At 37.4% G+C, this 17,308-nt stretch overlaps 1 protein-coding gene across 1 annotated transcript in view; it reads left to right on the top strand.

Annotated features, from left to right (window-relative positions):
* The window catches only part of LOC102004655 (zinc finger protein 709-like), a 28,432-nt gene extending 11,510 nt beyond the window's left edge, over positions 1 to 16,922 (top strand). The window contains exons 2-4 of the mRNA XM_005413497.1: positions 9,757 to 9,883; positions 10,071 to 10,128; positions 11,181 to 16,922. Of these exons, the coding sequence (XP_005413554.1) occupies positions 9,757 to 9,883; positions 10,071 to 10,128; positions 11,181 to 13,176 (2,181 nt within the window). The 3' untranslated portion in view covers positions 13,177 to 16,922. The remainder of the gene's footprint in view (positions 1 to 9,756; positions 9,884 to 10,070; positions 10,129 to 11,180) is intronic.
* Positions 16,923 to 17,308: the final 386 nt, after the last annotated feature.

Raw genomic sequence — 17,308 nt, 5'->3', positions numbered from 1 at the left:
TGTCTTTTCCAGATTTGTATAAAAGGCACCATGGAGAAGGTGTTGGACTTCCTCTTAGGACTCTGAATGGTTAAATGGGATAGATATGATGCACGTAGAATAGTAACTCACATCTCAACTAAGTTGATTGTTTGTCCAGAGAACTTGTTAATGGTTGTTGCATCAGAAGACTGTTACACAAAGTTATTGTGACTTTTTAAAAGCAGTGTTCATCTGAGTTAGCAGTTGAGAGGTATTATTTTAAAAGTACCTATTCATAGCTTGATCACCTTGAACAGAATGAGTTAAGATGACTGCAGTAGTTTTTGCTGTAGCTATCACATAATGAATGTCCCAAAAAACACTTTTTCCCCCCAATAATTTTAAGTGTTGAAGTGATTTGTGTAAGGGCTGAAACATTTTTAAACATTCTCTCATGAGATTGATTTGCAGTGAAGTATTGCCTTGTTGTCTGAGTACTGTAATTTGAATAATGTTTGAGAAACACTAAATGCATCTATCAATATATATATATATACCATTGGGTTGGAAAGAAATACATTAACTACTATCTGATATTGGACTGTATGTAATAGAAATTCTTTTGTTTGGAAATACCATATTGGGTTAACAGGTACAAACCACTGAAATAGCCGCAGTGCCTTAAGTGACCAGGATGTGTCAGGTAAGTTTTGTCTCTATTGTTTCATTAAAGGATAGCGTTGATTTTTTTATTTTTCTATGTAACCATACCTAAGGCAAATGAGGTAAGAACCTGTGCCTATAAACCATGTCATTTAATTGAGTGTATGTGTCAGCAAACTCAGAATGATAACAGGCCTTTTTACCTTTGTAATTTTGGAGGTGCTGGTGACCTATGTGATCTTCGTAAGAGACAGGTTTTCAAGAATAAAGAAAACTCTCATACTTTACAGTGTCACTTCAGCACAGTGGTGACTTGTTTCTCTGTATTATTGTGAAACCCTCTGAATCACAATGTAGAAAATTTAAAATATTAAGAAATTAAACTCTTGGGCCTTATTGCCACTATTTAATTTATAAATTTAGTTTTAAGGAGGTCACCAGCTCATTCTGTTTTTTTTTTTTTTTTGGTTTTTCTCCGGTACTGGGAACCGAACTCACAACCTTGCACTTGCCAGGCAGGCGCTTTTGCCGCTGAGCTAAATCCCCAGCCCCACACCAGGTCATTCTGTAATGGCTTGTTTTATGGGGTTTTTAAGGGATATCCACAAAATATTTAACATGCCAGTGTTGGAGGGAAGTTTGTAAGAAAATTGGCATTGCCCACCATTAGAAGGCTAGAGAACATATTGAAGAACCTCTCAACATTTTTATTATGAATAAGGAAAGCTTTAATCAACCTTAGGACTCAAAGAAAAAAGGGAGCGACAAATACAAGAATTCAGCAAAAATGGGTCTGAAATGAATAGATTCTTCTCAGGTGCAGAAAACTATCACCAATAAATACATAAATAAATGTTCACTATTGCTGGCCATTTGAGAAATGCAAATTAATTTTTTTTTTTTGTTTTTTGTTTTTTTTCTGGTACCAGAAATCAAACTCACCACCTCATGCTTGCCAGGCAGGCGCTGTGCTGCTGAACTAAATCCCCAGCCCCTAAGAAATGCAAATTCAAACAGCTCAGATTCCATTTCACTCCGGAAAGAATTGCTATAATCAAAAATCAACCACAAACAAATGCAAGGAAGTCAGCATAGAAATAGGTGTAAATCTTCATTGTTGTTTGCAGTGTAACCTGGTACAGCCACTTTGCAAATCTTAATGGAGATTTCTCAGGAAACTAAAATTATAACTTAAATCTGACCAGCTATTCTTCTAGGTGTCTTCTTAAAAGTGTCAGATATTATTCCTCAGGGATGTAAGCATACTCACGTTTATAGCAGCACAATTCATATGCTAAATATTGGATGCAGCCTATTTCTTTGTCATGAGATGAATGCTTAAAGAATACGTGCTAGTTATACACAATTGAGTACTCCTATGCCATAAAGATGCACAAAAACTTGAGTTATTTGTAGGATAATGGATGTACCTTGAAAGCATAATGTTAACTGAAGTAAATCAGACACATAATCTTAAATATTTCAAGGTTTCTCTAATTATGTTTTAAAGGACTTATATGATAAATAAATACAATGCTGGCAAATGTAAGAGCTTGGAGAAGCAAGAGGAGGAAAAATGAATTGAGATTTGCTCTGCACATATACCAATTCCCCATAATAAAGACAATCATTATATACTGTGCACATGTACTAATAAAAATTACAACTTAATAAGGTCTAAGAAAACCAAAAAGAAAAGATTGTTAGAAACTTGTTTCATTACCTCTAGCGTATGGCCCAATAATATAGTATGTAAGTTATTTTATTTCCTGTAATGTCACAATCCATTGAGGCCCCCCCCCGCCAATTTTCTGTAGTATAATTCCAAATTGTCATCATAGGTCTTGTAACACAAGTTCACATCTAGAATTTCAATTGAATGGACTGATTCAGACTCAGAACGATTCAAATTTAGGGCAGTTACACTTTGTGAAAGGGCTAGAATCTGCTAGGATTCTTAGAATTTATCATGGAACTGGCTACATGCATTAGTTGAGGTTTAAGTGTACTGAAATAATTTTAAAAGAATGAGCAGAAGGTGTCAGTCACTAAAAATAGATCACCTGGGCCCTGTGGTAAACTGGAATACTAGGGGAACCAATGCACAGGGAAAAATGGACAATTTATATTTGATTTGTTTTTTCTAAAAATTTTGTCCTTTAAAAAGGAGTTTTTGATAACTTCAATTTATCATGACAAAACATCTTTTATTGCTTTAAATCCGTGTGGGGCATGAAATACTTCTAACGAGACAAGCTGCATAGTGTTAGAAACCTGGTGTCTCACATACAGATTACTTTGTGTTTTTATTATTTCTGAGGATGTGACTCTGATTGCCGTAGGGCTCTTAATGTAAAATGTATGCTTTCTTCTTTTTTAACCTACAGTGATTTGATGCAATCTGATAGTAAATACTATCTAAGAAGACTGTCTGTGAAGGGCATGTTTGGCAAAAGAAAGACATACTTAGTTTTTGTGATGAGTTATGATATGTGAGTAAGAATCACTTAGCCCATTTGTAGAGCTTAGTGTTTCTCTGTGGATGACTGGCTTGTAGGACACAAACTCAGGAGGGGTGGCCTACCCTGTGTGCCATTCACAGCAACCAATAAGCTTGTGCCATCAGTGGATAAAAAGGGAAAATGACATCTTCCCCATTTTTCTGTGGATGAGCTCTAGTATTTGCCATTCCATTTGGTTGTTGGTCTCAAATTGTTTCAAGCTTCCAGCATCAATTCTCATTCTTCTAATGGAGATTCATCAGCAGGGAAGGAGCTTGAGGGGGAGGAGCCATGCAGTAGATGTAATTACACAGGGCATTCCTTTTATCCTCATTCTGATATACTCAGACATAATCTTACTAATATCCTAGGCAGCTCTGAAACCAATAAATGTGACAATAGAAGTCCAACCATCAGGGTGAGAACATGACTTTGGAAAAATTAATATGCCTATGGAGAAAAACTTTTAAACTGTGAAGAGGAAAGTGGATATTATGGGAAAAGTACTATTTTGTATTCCTAGCTGTCCCAGCCTCATCACAAGAAAGTGATTGAGGGTGGGCCTATGTTGTAGTTATCACTCTGGCCTTGTAGGTATGATTAGTTGTTAGAAAGTTGGATTTCCTTGTGACTTGGCTCAAATAATGTGCCTGTCTGAGGCACTTGAAAATGTTAATTTCATCTTGATTACTTTATATTATTGCTGCTAACAAATTGCAACAATTTTTTATTAAATAATTATATTCCCTATGGGCATGCTTTTATTTTTCATGGAAAATGATTAGATTGAGAAATAATGGTGAGAAAATCTGTAACATAAAGCTAAGTGTCTCAATTTTCTACACTCTGACTATGTTAGCACTTTCCTGCTGGCCCACAGTGTTCTCCATGGCCTGTACCCAGATTCTTCTTTGAATTTATTGTTATTCCCTATGTGTCTTTGAATCTGCAAGTACAGTAGTGGACCTGTGATCCCATCAACAGGTACAATAAGTATAAAGAGCCCACAGGATACAGTAAGAAAACACAAGGAGCTCTGCAAAGCTTGGACTAAATCCTGCTTGAAATCATCAATCCAACAGGCTGGATCAAGTCAGTATCCCTGGGCTGAAGGCTGGGCAGGCAAGGGATGTTATCTTCTATCATTTGGGCTTCTCTAGAGCAGATAGTGGACTGTCTTTGTTTTCCTTCTGGCTCATTGGGCAGCACACCAAGCAGCTTTGTATCTGTGAGGCTGAGTTTGAGTTGTATGAGCTGTCAAATGTGACCTGCTGGCCAGAGAATAGAATCCTCCTTTTCAGGAAGCTTAGTCAAAAGCTCATGAAGTGTTGCTCAGAGACCCCCAGGCTGACCCAGCCTGACTTGCACCGTGGCTTCTGCTGACTGGTTGCATGGGAAGGAACTGGCAGATCTCAATCCCCAAGAAGGTGATTGTGCAGGACCAAATGAGCAAATGCAAGAGTATGGTTTTTGTTGGAGGCATAGATTCTTGTTGCAAATGAGCAGAATCAGCTTTGGCAGGATTTATGCCTCACTGCATCTGTTAAGAAATCTTTGTTCCTATCTGTCAACACTGTCTGGTACACGTTATGTCTTCTCTGGCCCTCAGGAAGGGGCTGAGGCTTCTGCCAGGAATAAGAATCCTTTCTGTATAAGACAGGTGATTTTACTGTGTCCAGAGCCTTGGCATTCCCTTCTCAGTCTGTGCAGCCCCACTTCTCACCAGGCAGTGCAGTGAGCAGGAGGGTTAAGGGGAGACTCGTGACTTACATGAAGTTTCTGTGTGGGTGAGACTGGACTGTGTTTTTTGTTACTTTTTAACCCAGAAACACACTAAGTATTATAGTTTACAGTACTCACAGAAAGTCTCGAAGTACAAAAATTGAATGGTTTCTGTGGGCCCTGTCTTTCAGTGGATGCATTCACTGGTGAGTTCAGTGTCAGAATATGCCCTTGGGAGATGGAGATTTTTGGAAATAGGTTACTAGGGTCATGGCATAGAAAATTCTATTCATGTTTGTCCTAGTCTCACCTTTCCCTTCTTTCTGACTGCCATGGTTTGAGTACCTTTTCCTCCGTTCCAACCTTGCCCTGCCCTTCTGAAATTGGAACAAGGAGGGCATGAACTGAAACAGCGAGTCAACATAATCAGTTATTCTTTAAATTGAGGTTGTTGGATATTTTGTCCCAGTTGCAGAAAAGAGTCAGAAATGTGCTAAATTGATTAGAAGTTGAAATAGAGATCCCCATGCTGGGGATATAGCCCAGCAGCAGCACAGCACCTGCCTGGCAAGCATGAAGTCCAGAGTTTGATTCCTGGTACAAAAAAAGGAAGAAAGAAAGAAAGAAAGAAAGAAAGAAAGAAAGAAAGAAAGAAAGAAAGAAAAAGAAATATGAGATCTCAAACACAAATTGTATTCTCCACTCTGCACTTTATGTCATGATGGTAAATTTCAAAATTACCAACCACTTACACATAATTTTAAAGTCATTAAAGCATATTTACAAGTCATATAAAAATTGCAGAATACTGTTTATTTTGCAGTGTGATGAAAATCATTATTGGGGTCCTTGCCAACCATACTAAAACTCCTTTCTCATATCCAGAGCAGTGCAATAAATGAATAAATTAACCAATAAATAAGCTTTTATAGTGCCAAAAATTATATTTAAATAAAGGAAGGTGATAACTAATGCTGTAAAGGACAGTCTTCATGAGGGACTGACTTTTAAACCCACATTTTCAAATCCCTTAAAGTACAGTACTCAAAAGTACATATAATTGATGATTTAGTGCACATAAAAAAAGTACCACTGCTTACATAATTGCTATTGTTCACTGATAGTTTATAGACAGTGTTCACAAAAGGACACGCTGAATGAGGTAGGGACTCTGATGACAAACTGTACTGCATCAGGGGTAAAGTACCAAGTGCAGGTGTGCTTGCAGATCAGTGGAAGCCACAAAAAGTTTTCTGTAAAGGTAGGAACAAGGAGGAGTACAGATAATATGGGAAAAATATGCAGGAAGATAGGAAAATCAGCTCCTGAAAAAGGCTTTTACAGAATTTTCAGAATGTGTCTTATTGTGGAGTTCAAGCTGAACTCAACACTGTTATCCTCAAGTCTCAGTCCCTCAGAGTGGCATGATTACAGGTGTTGATTTCCCAAGTATAACTGTAAAGCAGTATCACAATGCTTGGTTAAATTAAACATCATCAGTTATTCTTTTTAATGTCAAGAATATTGAAAATGTTTTTCATTGATAATGTGTGGGATCATTGTGAATGACTTCCTTGGAAACCTGATACCCTATAGAAGTATCTATGAATTTGAAATTAGTTCTGTGTGTTGTAGAATATTTTTTTTTTTTTTTGGTTTTTCTCCGGTACCGGGAACCGAACTCACGACCTTGCGTTTGCCAGGCAGGCGCTTTTGCCGCTGAGCTAAATCCCCAGCCCCTGTTGTAGAATTTTTGAAGTGAAATTCTCCCTAGATTTTGGAGGAGAGAATCTGTCATCATTTTCTGTACTATAGAAATGCATTCTATTTTTATCATAAGCCACTTTAAGGAAATATATTCATTTCTGTTAATGGTGAGACTGTGCTACATTTTCCAAACTTCAGAATGATGACTTTTCATGATGAAAAATACCACATGCCTTGGAAGCAACTTTCATTTTAAGTAATGTACTAGGACTGTACTCTGAACTTGTCAGCATTTTGGTCATTTTGCATGGTGCATTGATTTTGGGCACACTGTTTTTTGTTATAGAATTGGCTAGTGCTCCACAAAGAATACACAGTTGAGTTCAAAAGATATACTGGGAAAAGTGAAAGGTCAAACTTCAACTGATTGTGGGTGCCTTCCTCTGCTCAGCACTGAGACCTCGGATGAGAGAAGAGTTTCATCCTTTTGACCACTCTTGTTCTTTGGCAACTTTTCCTCAGTTTACTTTGTGTGATTCTCCATGAATAGAGTTGTTTTAGTTTCTTTCCATGTAATTTTTAATAAGTATTATGGATGTTGCACAGGGAAATACTTTGGGGCATTTTTTGTCTCACTGTTGACAAATGCTGATGTTTGAATCAAGGGAAAAGTGCATTGTCATGAATTCTGTGGTCATGAAGTTCAAGATTTTTCAACTTTACTTAACAATAATCACATCTCTCTACAAGAATGATAGCACAATATATTTTCTGGACGCTGGGAAAAAGTCCCTGGTCTGTTGATTTTACCAAACTCTAAAGCAAAGGAGATGAGTGTGGAGTGTATCCATTGGTTTTCCCTCTTTGCATGAGACATACTATGTTTTTCCACACCTCAGTTTTCTTTGATTTGATCTTGTTTTCTATTCAGTGTTTCTGTTGAGTTACATATGATTTATATATTCCAGAGATTTGTGTACATTGATCTTTACACGCTATATAAAATCTTTGTACTGTGTACACAGCAAATATTTTAGTCTTGTTTTATTTATTTCCCATGGTTTTCATAGACTTCGTTTCTCCTTCTAATTCTGGTAGCTACTTGTTTCCTCTGAGGAAACTTTTCCTGTGTCTAAAAGACACTTCACTATACAATCCTAAAGTATTTAAGTTTATCTTTCCTTTTCAATATGTAATTTATTTAGATAAAATGGAAGAGTATACACTCCAGATATCCAAATACATATCTCTTCCAGCACGTAAATAAAATGTTATGATTACTTTCAGATATGCTTTACACAAGATGCATCATGGGTCACTATTCTATTGATATGTGGATACTTAGAAGGCTGCCTTTCTTCCCTGAGATTTATTATGTCATTCTGTCTACAAAATGCAGATTGTAACAAAATGTGTAACCTGAAAGTGTTTTATGTAAAGTATGCAAGGTACCACCTTGCTCACAAGGTGTTGAATGTTGTCATCTGTTATACTGCATAGTTGTAATTCTTTGAATAGAGCAAAGGAGTGACTTGTAAGTGACATCATATTTTCTTTAAGTTTTACTTTTATGGGGGTGGTCTGACATAATGTCTCAACTTGAGATGTTGACTGACTGTGAAGCCACCTCATAGCTGGGGCTGGACTTTGAACTCCTGCTAATCATCAGACTCGCAGAAATTCTCCTACATCAGCCTCCCAAGTGCTGGGAGTACTTGCAGGTACCATCACACCTGGCTGAAGTTGCCCTTTTGTAATTAGTACCTAATCACTTTGTGATATCTTCCTTTTTAGTGTGTTTAATATATTTTATACATGTCCTTCCCCTCATTAATCTCACTTATACTATCCTAGGATTTTCTATACCTGAGTGCAAGGTGATCACTTGCTATCACTGAGGTATATGATACTATGCCAACTGGACCCTATTTTCATTTTGTATAGATTTGCTCCAAGAACATCTTTTTTCCATTATCATTTAGATAGTATTAATAAGCCTTCCATTTCTTCTTTTATTGGTACATTTCATCTATATGTAGTGATAACATTCATCTTAGGAATTTTTACTTGTACATGGTATGTCTTATTTTTCTTCCTCTCTCCTGCTATGCCCTCAGGCCCATCTCCTCGTAATTATGAAACTCTTTCCTCTTTATCCTTCTGTTATTTTCATTGTCTCTGCTTTTCTTCCACTACCCTTCCATTGGTACCCTTCTCATTTAAACACTTTCTTCTCAGATGCCTCAAAAAAACAAAAGTTAGAGGGTCTGTTTGATGCAGCTATTCCCTTTCTTGGTCTCTCCCCAAAATAATTAACAGTAGCATACCACAGTGATATATATCCCCATGTTTCTCCTGGCAGAGTTTGCGAGAGATAAAACTTTAAAACAACCCAAATGTCCATCAATTGGCGAATGGATAAGGAAGAAGTGTTCTTTTTTATACAGTGGGGTAGTATTCTGCCGTAAATACGGATAAGCTTGAAACATTGCTAGCTAAATGGGTGGACCTTAACATCACACTCTTAAGTGAAGTAAACTGGGTACACGTGTGTAAATATCACATGGTTTCTGTGGTGTGAGAAATAAAATAAAAGTATAAGTAAGGAAAAAATGCATATCCTTTATTTAATGTTCAATTAAATTCTTTTCTGTAAAACCAGATTCACGTTTCAAAATGCTGCCTATCTGCAGTAGAGAAAGAAGGCTGGGGATATAGCTCAGTGGCATAAGCGCCTGCCTGACAAGTGCAAGGTCTAGAGTTCGATTCCTGGTACCAAAAAAGCCAAACAAAACAATCCCTATGGTACAAAAATACTGATTTAACTCCATAAATAATGAGATTTGAAAAGAAGTATAATCTGTGATCTGTTGCAAACCTTCATTAGATATATTTCTGTCCCCTTTTTTGGAAATGGTGATTTGCAGGCTACCTCTATGACCTCTGATTAAGAAACTGCAATAATACAATTTCTGTTACCCTACCTGGCACCCAGTGCTATATTCCACTGTTACTGTAACAGGAAGAAGCAGTCTAGCATCAGAATTGTTTGTGAAACTATGTGTATACTCATGGATTTTGTGACAAAGTCATGGAGTTTTCATTTAAAGGAACATCATCCATTCACTTTGACAAGAAGCGTTCAAATTCTCGGGGTGTGAGTCTCAACCTTTTTTCAGGAAATATATATGTGATTATTTAGGAGGCACTGACCCTGGAGGATGTAACGGTGACCTTCACCAAGGAGGAGTGGGCTCTGCTGAATCCATCCCAGAAGAAGCTCTACAGAGATGTGATGTGGGAAACATTTAGGAATATAAATGCTATAGGTAAGGATGACATTGTTTTCTCATATATAATGAGAGAGCATTGGTTTTTTCTGATGGGTGCAGAATGTGAAAACATTTTGAATAATATCTCAGGCCTTTTTATATTATTCCATGAACCTAACTCTGCTAACTGCTAAGTTTTATATAATGATATGGTGACTTTTTTATTTCTGTGGCTATAATTCAGGAAGGACTTGGGACTGCCAGCAAATGGAAGAATGCAAAAATTGTTCAAGAAATCTAAGGTAATTTTCATTCATAAGGAAAAGCAGTACTTCTCAAGAGTCCATATGTGAGCAGAAATATTACAAGGAAACTCTACAAATCAGGCCATGTTCAAATTTATTTACTTGCAAAGAAATTTTGCTGATACACATACAGGTTGATTTTGTATAATCTGACCGTTGAAAAAAGAAATATTCCAATATGAGAAAGTTAAGTTATTAGTGGCATTATGCCACGAGACACTCTCTCATACATTGTTATAAAAAAATTCTTTCATTATAAACATCAAGAAAATGTATGAAGTTGCATGTATATTTATGCTCAAAGTGGAATATGCATGGGTATTCACAGCAGTTAAGTTCTGGAAATAATTCACAATACTTAAGCTCTGGTAACAGTTTACATATCAATCATTATATGCATGGAAAAGGAGGATATGAGATAGGCTTAAGGTGTTAGTGCCTTCTTATGTTCTGAGCATTTTGGTAAGCTGAACCAGCAGAATGACAGCATGAAGTTCACCCTGACCAAATGAATGATCAATGAGAATCTCAATGTAAAAATGCATTTTATTGCTCAGACTCTTGTTTATTTCTCAGCATTGAAAAAAAATATGCTATATGTATGCAGCCATAAAAGAAGAAGAATGTCATATTTTCTGGCAAAAAAAGATGAGACTACATCACAATATTAAGACAGTAAGCCAGACACAAAAAGTGAATTATCAAGTGTTTTCTTTTATATGAGATACTAAAATATAAATTAGGGGGTAAAATTAAGAAGTGATTGAAGGGGATAGTGTTCAAGTAAAGGTGTCAAGAATGATAATATGTGATACATGTATGAATCAGTGACTTAAATCAAACTTGACCTTATGTATTACAAATATATACCAATTTAAAATTCCCAAATAAATATTATACTTTGTGAAATGTGCTTTTTTGTAGGTATCCTCCAGGGCTTTCAGTGTATTCATTATAAAAATTTCTTAGCACGCATCAAGCCAGAACTTTTCTCAGTAAATTATTGATATGGAGGCATTTTATTGTGATTGATGTTTTATTTCTTACAGAAATGAAGAGGGAGAAAAATGCTATCAATATACAACTTGCAGTCAACATGAAAACAGATTCCTTCAGACTCCAGATGCTAATGTGGACAAGGAAGAAGCTGCTTTAAAGTCAGCCAAAAGTCTTGTTTGTAGAGAGCCCCTGACTGGGCACTTATCATTAAATGTGCCCATTTTATGTCACAATGGAGAGAAGCCACATGAGTGTTTGGGATTGGATGACAAGGTGAGTGCATGTAATGAACATGGTACAATCTGCAGTGAATTCCAATCCTTTCAGAAGCATGCAGGGACACGGAATGGGGACAAACCCCCTCAATGTGAGCATTGTAGGAAATCCTACTCTGAACTTAGTGAAAGAACTCACCCTGGAGAGAAGACCACTGAGGGTCAGAACAGTGTGAAAGTGTCCAGCAACCCCAGTGCTTTTCAAATGCATGAAAGAATTCCCAGTGGGAAGACAGCATGTGTAAGCGAGCAATGTAGAAAAACTTGCAATACTCAAAGTTGTAACATTCATGAAAGCATTCACACAGAGGAGAAACCCTGTGTATGTGGTAAAGCATTCCATACACACAGTTGCTGCCAAACGCATGAAAGAATTCACAGTGGGGTGAAATCCTATGTATTTAAGCAATTTTGGAAATCATTTAATAGGTACTCTCAATGTGGAAGCCATAAAGGTACTCACAATGGGGAGAAATCTCATGTATGTAAACAGTGTGGGAAAGCTTTTACCAGTCGCAATTATTGTCAACTACATGAAAAAAATCACACAGGGGAGAATCCTTATGTGTGCAACCACTGTGGGAAGGCATTCACTACACAGCAATCTTGTGAAAGACATAAAATAACTCACACTGGGGAGAGACCTTATGTGTGCAAGCAATGTGGAAAAGCATTCACTACAAAGTCTGATTCTAACATACATGAAAGAATTCACACAGGGGAGAGACCTTATGTGTGCAAGCACTGTGGGAAGGCATTCATTACACACCGATCTTGTAAAGTTCATGAAAGAGCACACACCGGAAGGAAACCTTATGTTTGCAAGCAATGTGGAAAAGGATTCACTATAAGGACTTACTATAAAAGACATGAAAAAACTCACACTGGGGAGAAACCTTATGTGTGCAAACAATGTGGGAAGTCATTTACTACACAAAATAATTGTCAAAGACATGAAAGAACTCACTCTGGGGAGAAACCTTTTGTGTGCAAGCAATGTGGGAAGGCATTCACTGTATACCAATCTTGTCAGAGACATGAAAGAATTCACACTGGGGAGAGACCTTATGTGTGCAAGCAGTGTGGAAAATCATTCACTATACGGAGTAATTATAAAAGACATGAAAGAACTCACACAGGGGAGAAACCTTTTGTGTGCAAGGACTGTGGTAAGGCATTCACTACACATGAAGATTGTCAAATACATGAAAGAACTCACACAGGGGAGAAACCTTATGTGTGCAGACAATGTGGGAAGGCATTCAGTAAATACCAATCCCGTCAAGTACATGAAAGATCTCACACTGGGGAGAAACCTTACGTTTGCAAGCAATGTGGGAAGGCATTCGCTACACACAGAGATTGTCAAGTACATGGAAGAATTCACACTGGGGAAAAACCTTATGTGTGCAAGCAATGTGGAAAAGCATTCACTCAAAGGAATAATTATAAAAGACATGAAAGAACTCACACTGGAGAGAAACCTTATGTGTGCAAACACTGTGGGAAGGCATTCACTTCACACCATTCTTGTCAAGTACATGAAAGATCTCACACTGGGGAGAAACCTTATGTGTGCAAACAATGTGGGAAGGCATTCCCTAAACACCAATCTTGTCAAAGACATGAAAGAACTCACACACAAAGGAAACCATATGCATATGAGGCATTTGGAAGAAGAGTTATTAGTAAGTCTTCATTATATACACATAGATCTCACAATGGAGAGGAACCCAGTGTATACAAAGAATGTGGGGGAAGTGCTGATTGAGCACATTTTTTATCCACTATGTGAAAGATGTCACACTGGAGAGTGATCCTATATATGTAAGCTTATTCTGACAAACTTGTGAAAGTTCCTCATATAATGGAGCCCTGTACATATATAAGTGAAAAATTTGATGTCAACATTTCTTTATGGGTTTTCCACAAAATACATTGCCTGATAGAGATCTCCTAGAATCTATATTGTTTCTGTTGTTCAGTAAATCACTTATAAACAACTGAACTGTGTATCTGTACTGTTTACTAGAAACAATATTGATGTAGTGTGTTTTATGTAAACCATTGTCTTGAACCTAATATACAGTATCTTCTAATAGTACAAGGTGAATTAAAATGTATTTCTCTTTCAAGTACAGTTAGTATAGTTTTGATTTTGATTTGTTTTTACTATGTGGAGGTTCAGTCAGCTAAAAATTGTATTTTATAAATAGCTTTTAATTGGGATTTACAACTAGATTTAATTGTATTTTTTTGGTGTATATATCTCATATTCCATATACCAAAAGATAACTTTGAATTTGATGTTACATTTGTAAATATATGCATATTTAGAGACATGGACATGTGTTTTTTTAAGGAACCAATGTGAGGATTCTGCCAACTACAAAGTATGTCTATCCCAATGTCACATTCTGCAACAAGAGAAATAATTTCATGATGAATTTGAGGACATATGGGACCAACTTTGCTAGAATTCCATTGAGTACCTGAACTCCATAGGCCACTACACTTACTGGAGGGCCACAATGATATTTTAAATCTTGTGGAATCAGCTTTAGGTTAGAACCACTATCAGTTACTTTCCAAATTCGACATTCTTCAACTTGTTATTCTGTTAAAAGTCATTAGGTCCTGTTGGAGAATGATGGGAGAAAGACTAATCATATAAATTATTTTGGTGTGCTAAGGTCCTTCTTCAAGGGGATCTGGTCTCCCTTTCATTCAAAGGGTTCTGGGCCTGAAAACTTGCTCATATCTGGGAACTGGGGAGTGATTAGGGGCTGTGATTCCCACTTACCTTGATCTGAAATAAGTCTCTGTTCTTTCACTCTTGCATTTTTTAAATTTTGTAAATCTAGTAAAATGTTTTAGGCATCCCATGTATTTCACTTTTGGGAACACCATGGATAATTGGTAAATACCGTGGGTCTACAGGTGTCAGACTATCTTGATCATCATTATTTTTCATAAGTGCATCATACATTTTCATAAGTGCATGCACTTTGCTTTTGGCAATTATATGTTGCCACTTGACTCCTGCCACTTCAGAATCCAAATAAACCCATTGTCCTTATGTTTACGAAATGAGAATCTCTGATCCTTATTCTAAGATCTGGCATAAAGAGAGGAGCAGTGACAGGGCTCTTCAGGGATAGTGATGCTCATCTCACAAGTTCATTACTCAAGATTTTAATGTAGGGAACGTTTTCTGAACATCCCAGTGTGCCAGATTAGAATTGACATTGCAGAACCTTTCCAGCCTTAACATTTCCCTAAGCCTCTAAATCCCCTCATCAACAGAAAACCATGAAATGTAAGGCACTTCAGAGTCATTGATAGTGGGCCATATTTTGATCCATCCCTCTGCCAAAGAGTGAAATAAATTATTAAAACTTTTCTTTATTCCATGGGCTGCAACATTAAATTCAGAGTCACTGCTGAACAGGCCCATATCAACAAATTTAGGTTGATCCAAATGTATCATTTTCACACTATTATTATTCCACATGTAAAACCCATTCTCATATTGCTCACTAAGCCTTTGATTATCAGAGAAGACTCAAGAAATACTTTGAGAGAATAGTGGACCTCCTCATAGGTAGGATTCACCCTTAAGAGTGTCCTTAAGTTTGAATTTTGCTGTAGGCATTCAGACAATCATGCATGGTGAGGGTGGCCCTCACTAATATCAGGATTATTAGGCTTAGTCAACACAAAATCAATTTCCTCATGTATACTAGCAGAAGCTAATTCCACAGGGGTGGGGTTGTATATACCTCCAACACAGGTTAGGGAAATCTTCCTCTGGGAAAAAAAATCTCATGAGATTTTAGATGCTCAACACTCTCAGCCTCATCAGGATCTTCGTAAACAGTTCCATAACAGTGCACATTCTATTCCAATCAGAGCCCTCACCTTCAGATACCCTTGACGGCTGAGCATTAAACTTACACTGTTGTCAGCTAGTCAAATTATGAAGGCCTGTGTTCGGGTTTTGTAATCTTATTCCAGTAGCTAAAGGAGGGGAGATTACTTTTCAGGGCACACTTAGATCCTTTCAAGTTTTTTTTGTGTGTGTTTGCAGGTAGGTAGGAATTTGAATCTTTGAGCTCCTTGTTTTCCTGTATACATTTACCCTCAAAGAAGAATTTGATTGCTGGTGGGTTGGTTAAGCTAACTGTTCTTCAGTTCCTCTAAAGATTCTACGAGCAACAACAATCATCATTGTATTTTCCACTCTGCCAAAAATATTGCAAAGTTTCATATATAAAGTCACTAATTCCTTCCATTTCATAAGTGGTAAATTAGGACAATCAAATGGATCTCAATTGTATGTTTTAAAGAGTTCACAGCAAGGACTTTTAGTATTCTCCACAGTACGAGAAGGAAAGACCATGACATCTTTAGATCTCATCACATTAGCCAAATCCAGGAATTCCTAAAGCCATTAAAGAACTTCATCTAGAGGCATTAAAGAATTTCTCTAGAGCCAGAATCTGTATCAGTCAGTACTTATTAGAGAAGCATTTAATGGAAGATACACAAGTAGATTTAGAAGATTGGCATACAATAGCCACTTGTACAGTGAGATGTGGAAAAGTGCAAAAGGCCTGTCCATGAGCTGGAGATCTGAATCCTTCTGTTGAATGCCTGGTGCCCACTGTAGTGCTCTATCCAAGTTCATATCAAGAGACCAAGTGGTGTATGCCATGAAGGATGAATGTTCTGTGCTGGAAGATGAGGAGCTTGCACTGGAAGCCAGGAGACAATGTCCAAGGTGAAGGTGAGCACTGGAGTTCCTCTGAAGAAAAACAAGCAACTTTTTAATTATGTTTCTCTTGTCACTTTCTGGCAGCAATCCTTATTGTGGGTCTTCTATACGTAGAAGTGTACCTTTTCAATTTAGGTGGGCATTTCTTACTCAAGTTGACACACAGTTAACTACCTCAAGTAAGAAATTGCTCCAAAAAGTATAAATGATGTTATGATTTCTCAGTAACAACATTGTTAAAGTGATTTTTAGCAATAGTGGAATTATTTTTTGGAGAATGATTCTTCCTGGATACTATGAGGCAAATGCCTTTAACCTATTCCCTGATGCTGGCAATGCCATTACCTTTGGTAATTTTTATTGCTTTTGGCATGGCTAAAGTGACTTCATTTTTCCTGCCTCCACCGTAGTAGTCCCTTAAACTTAAGATGAACTCACTCCTTACCCCTCCCTTTAGCTAACCACAAACCCACTAAAGGACGAACAAGTCTTTCATCTAGAGGAACCAATAAATAAAAGGAACTGTGGGTAAGCTAAGATTAACTTCATCCTGCCTAACTAACGAACACCCGGGAAATGTAAATCTTGTGACCTTGTGAAAAACCCTGTAATGTAGTTGTGATGGTGATTGGAAACTTGTTAATGTATAAAGCCCTGGAGAACAAAGCCTGGGTCATTGGTGTTTTGGCATTCTGATTACTGTCCTGCTGACCAGAATAAAGCTTGCTCGTCTATTCTCAGTCTTCTGTGAGTGTTTTTTGCAATTGGCCATTACATTTGGAGATCCTAGCAAGATCTCAAGGTTCTTCCTTGAGGAGGCCCTGTGCCTCTTTGCCTTAGTGGTTGATGTTTGTGTGGCGGGGCACCCTGACTAATTTCAGCCTGTCTCCTGAGACAGCTGTGGGGCAGGATGCTGTGGCTGTGAGATGGAACAACTGAGCTCCACCTCCCTACCTAGGTAAGCATTTAAAATTTGGTGCCTTTGAACTTGTCAAGGGACTTGTTTTCCAGACTGATGTTTGGTTAAATTTATGTGGGCCCTGCCATTGGACACGGTGGAGTTTTATTCTTAGCATGGTGGAGAATTTTGTAAGAGTTTTCTCTCAGAATTGAGTCATTTCTTGAC

Source organism: Chinchilla lanigera, unplaced genomic scaffold (assembly GCF_000276665.1).
Source record: "Chinchilla lanigera isolate Chin_1 unplaced genomic scaffold, ChiLan1.0 scaffold00168, whole genome shotgun sequence".
Classification (NCBI taxonomy): domain Eukaryota; kingdom Metazoa; phylum Chordata; class Mammalia; order Rodentia; family Chinchillidae; genus Chinchilla; species Chinchilla lanigera.
The sequence above is the reverse complement of the archived record's forward strand: the minus strand, read 5'-3'. Positions and strand labels throughout refer to the sequence as shown.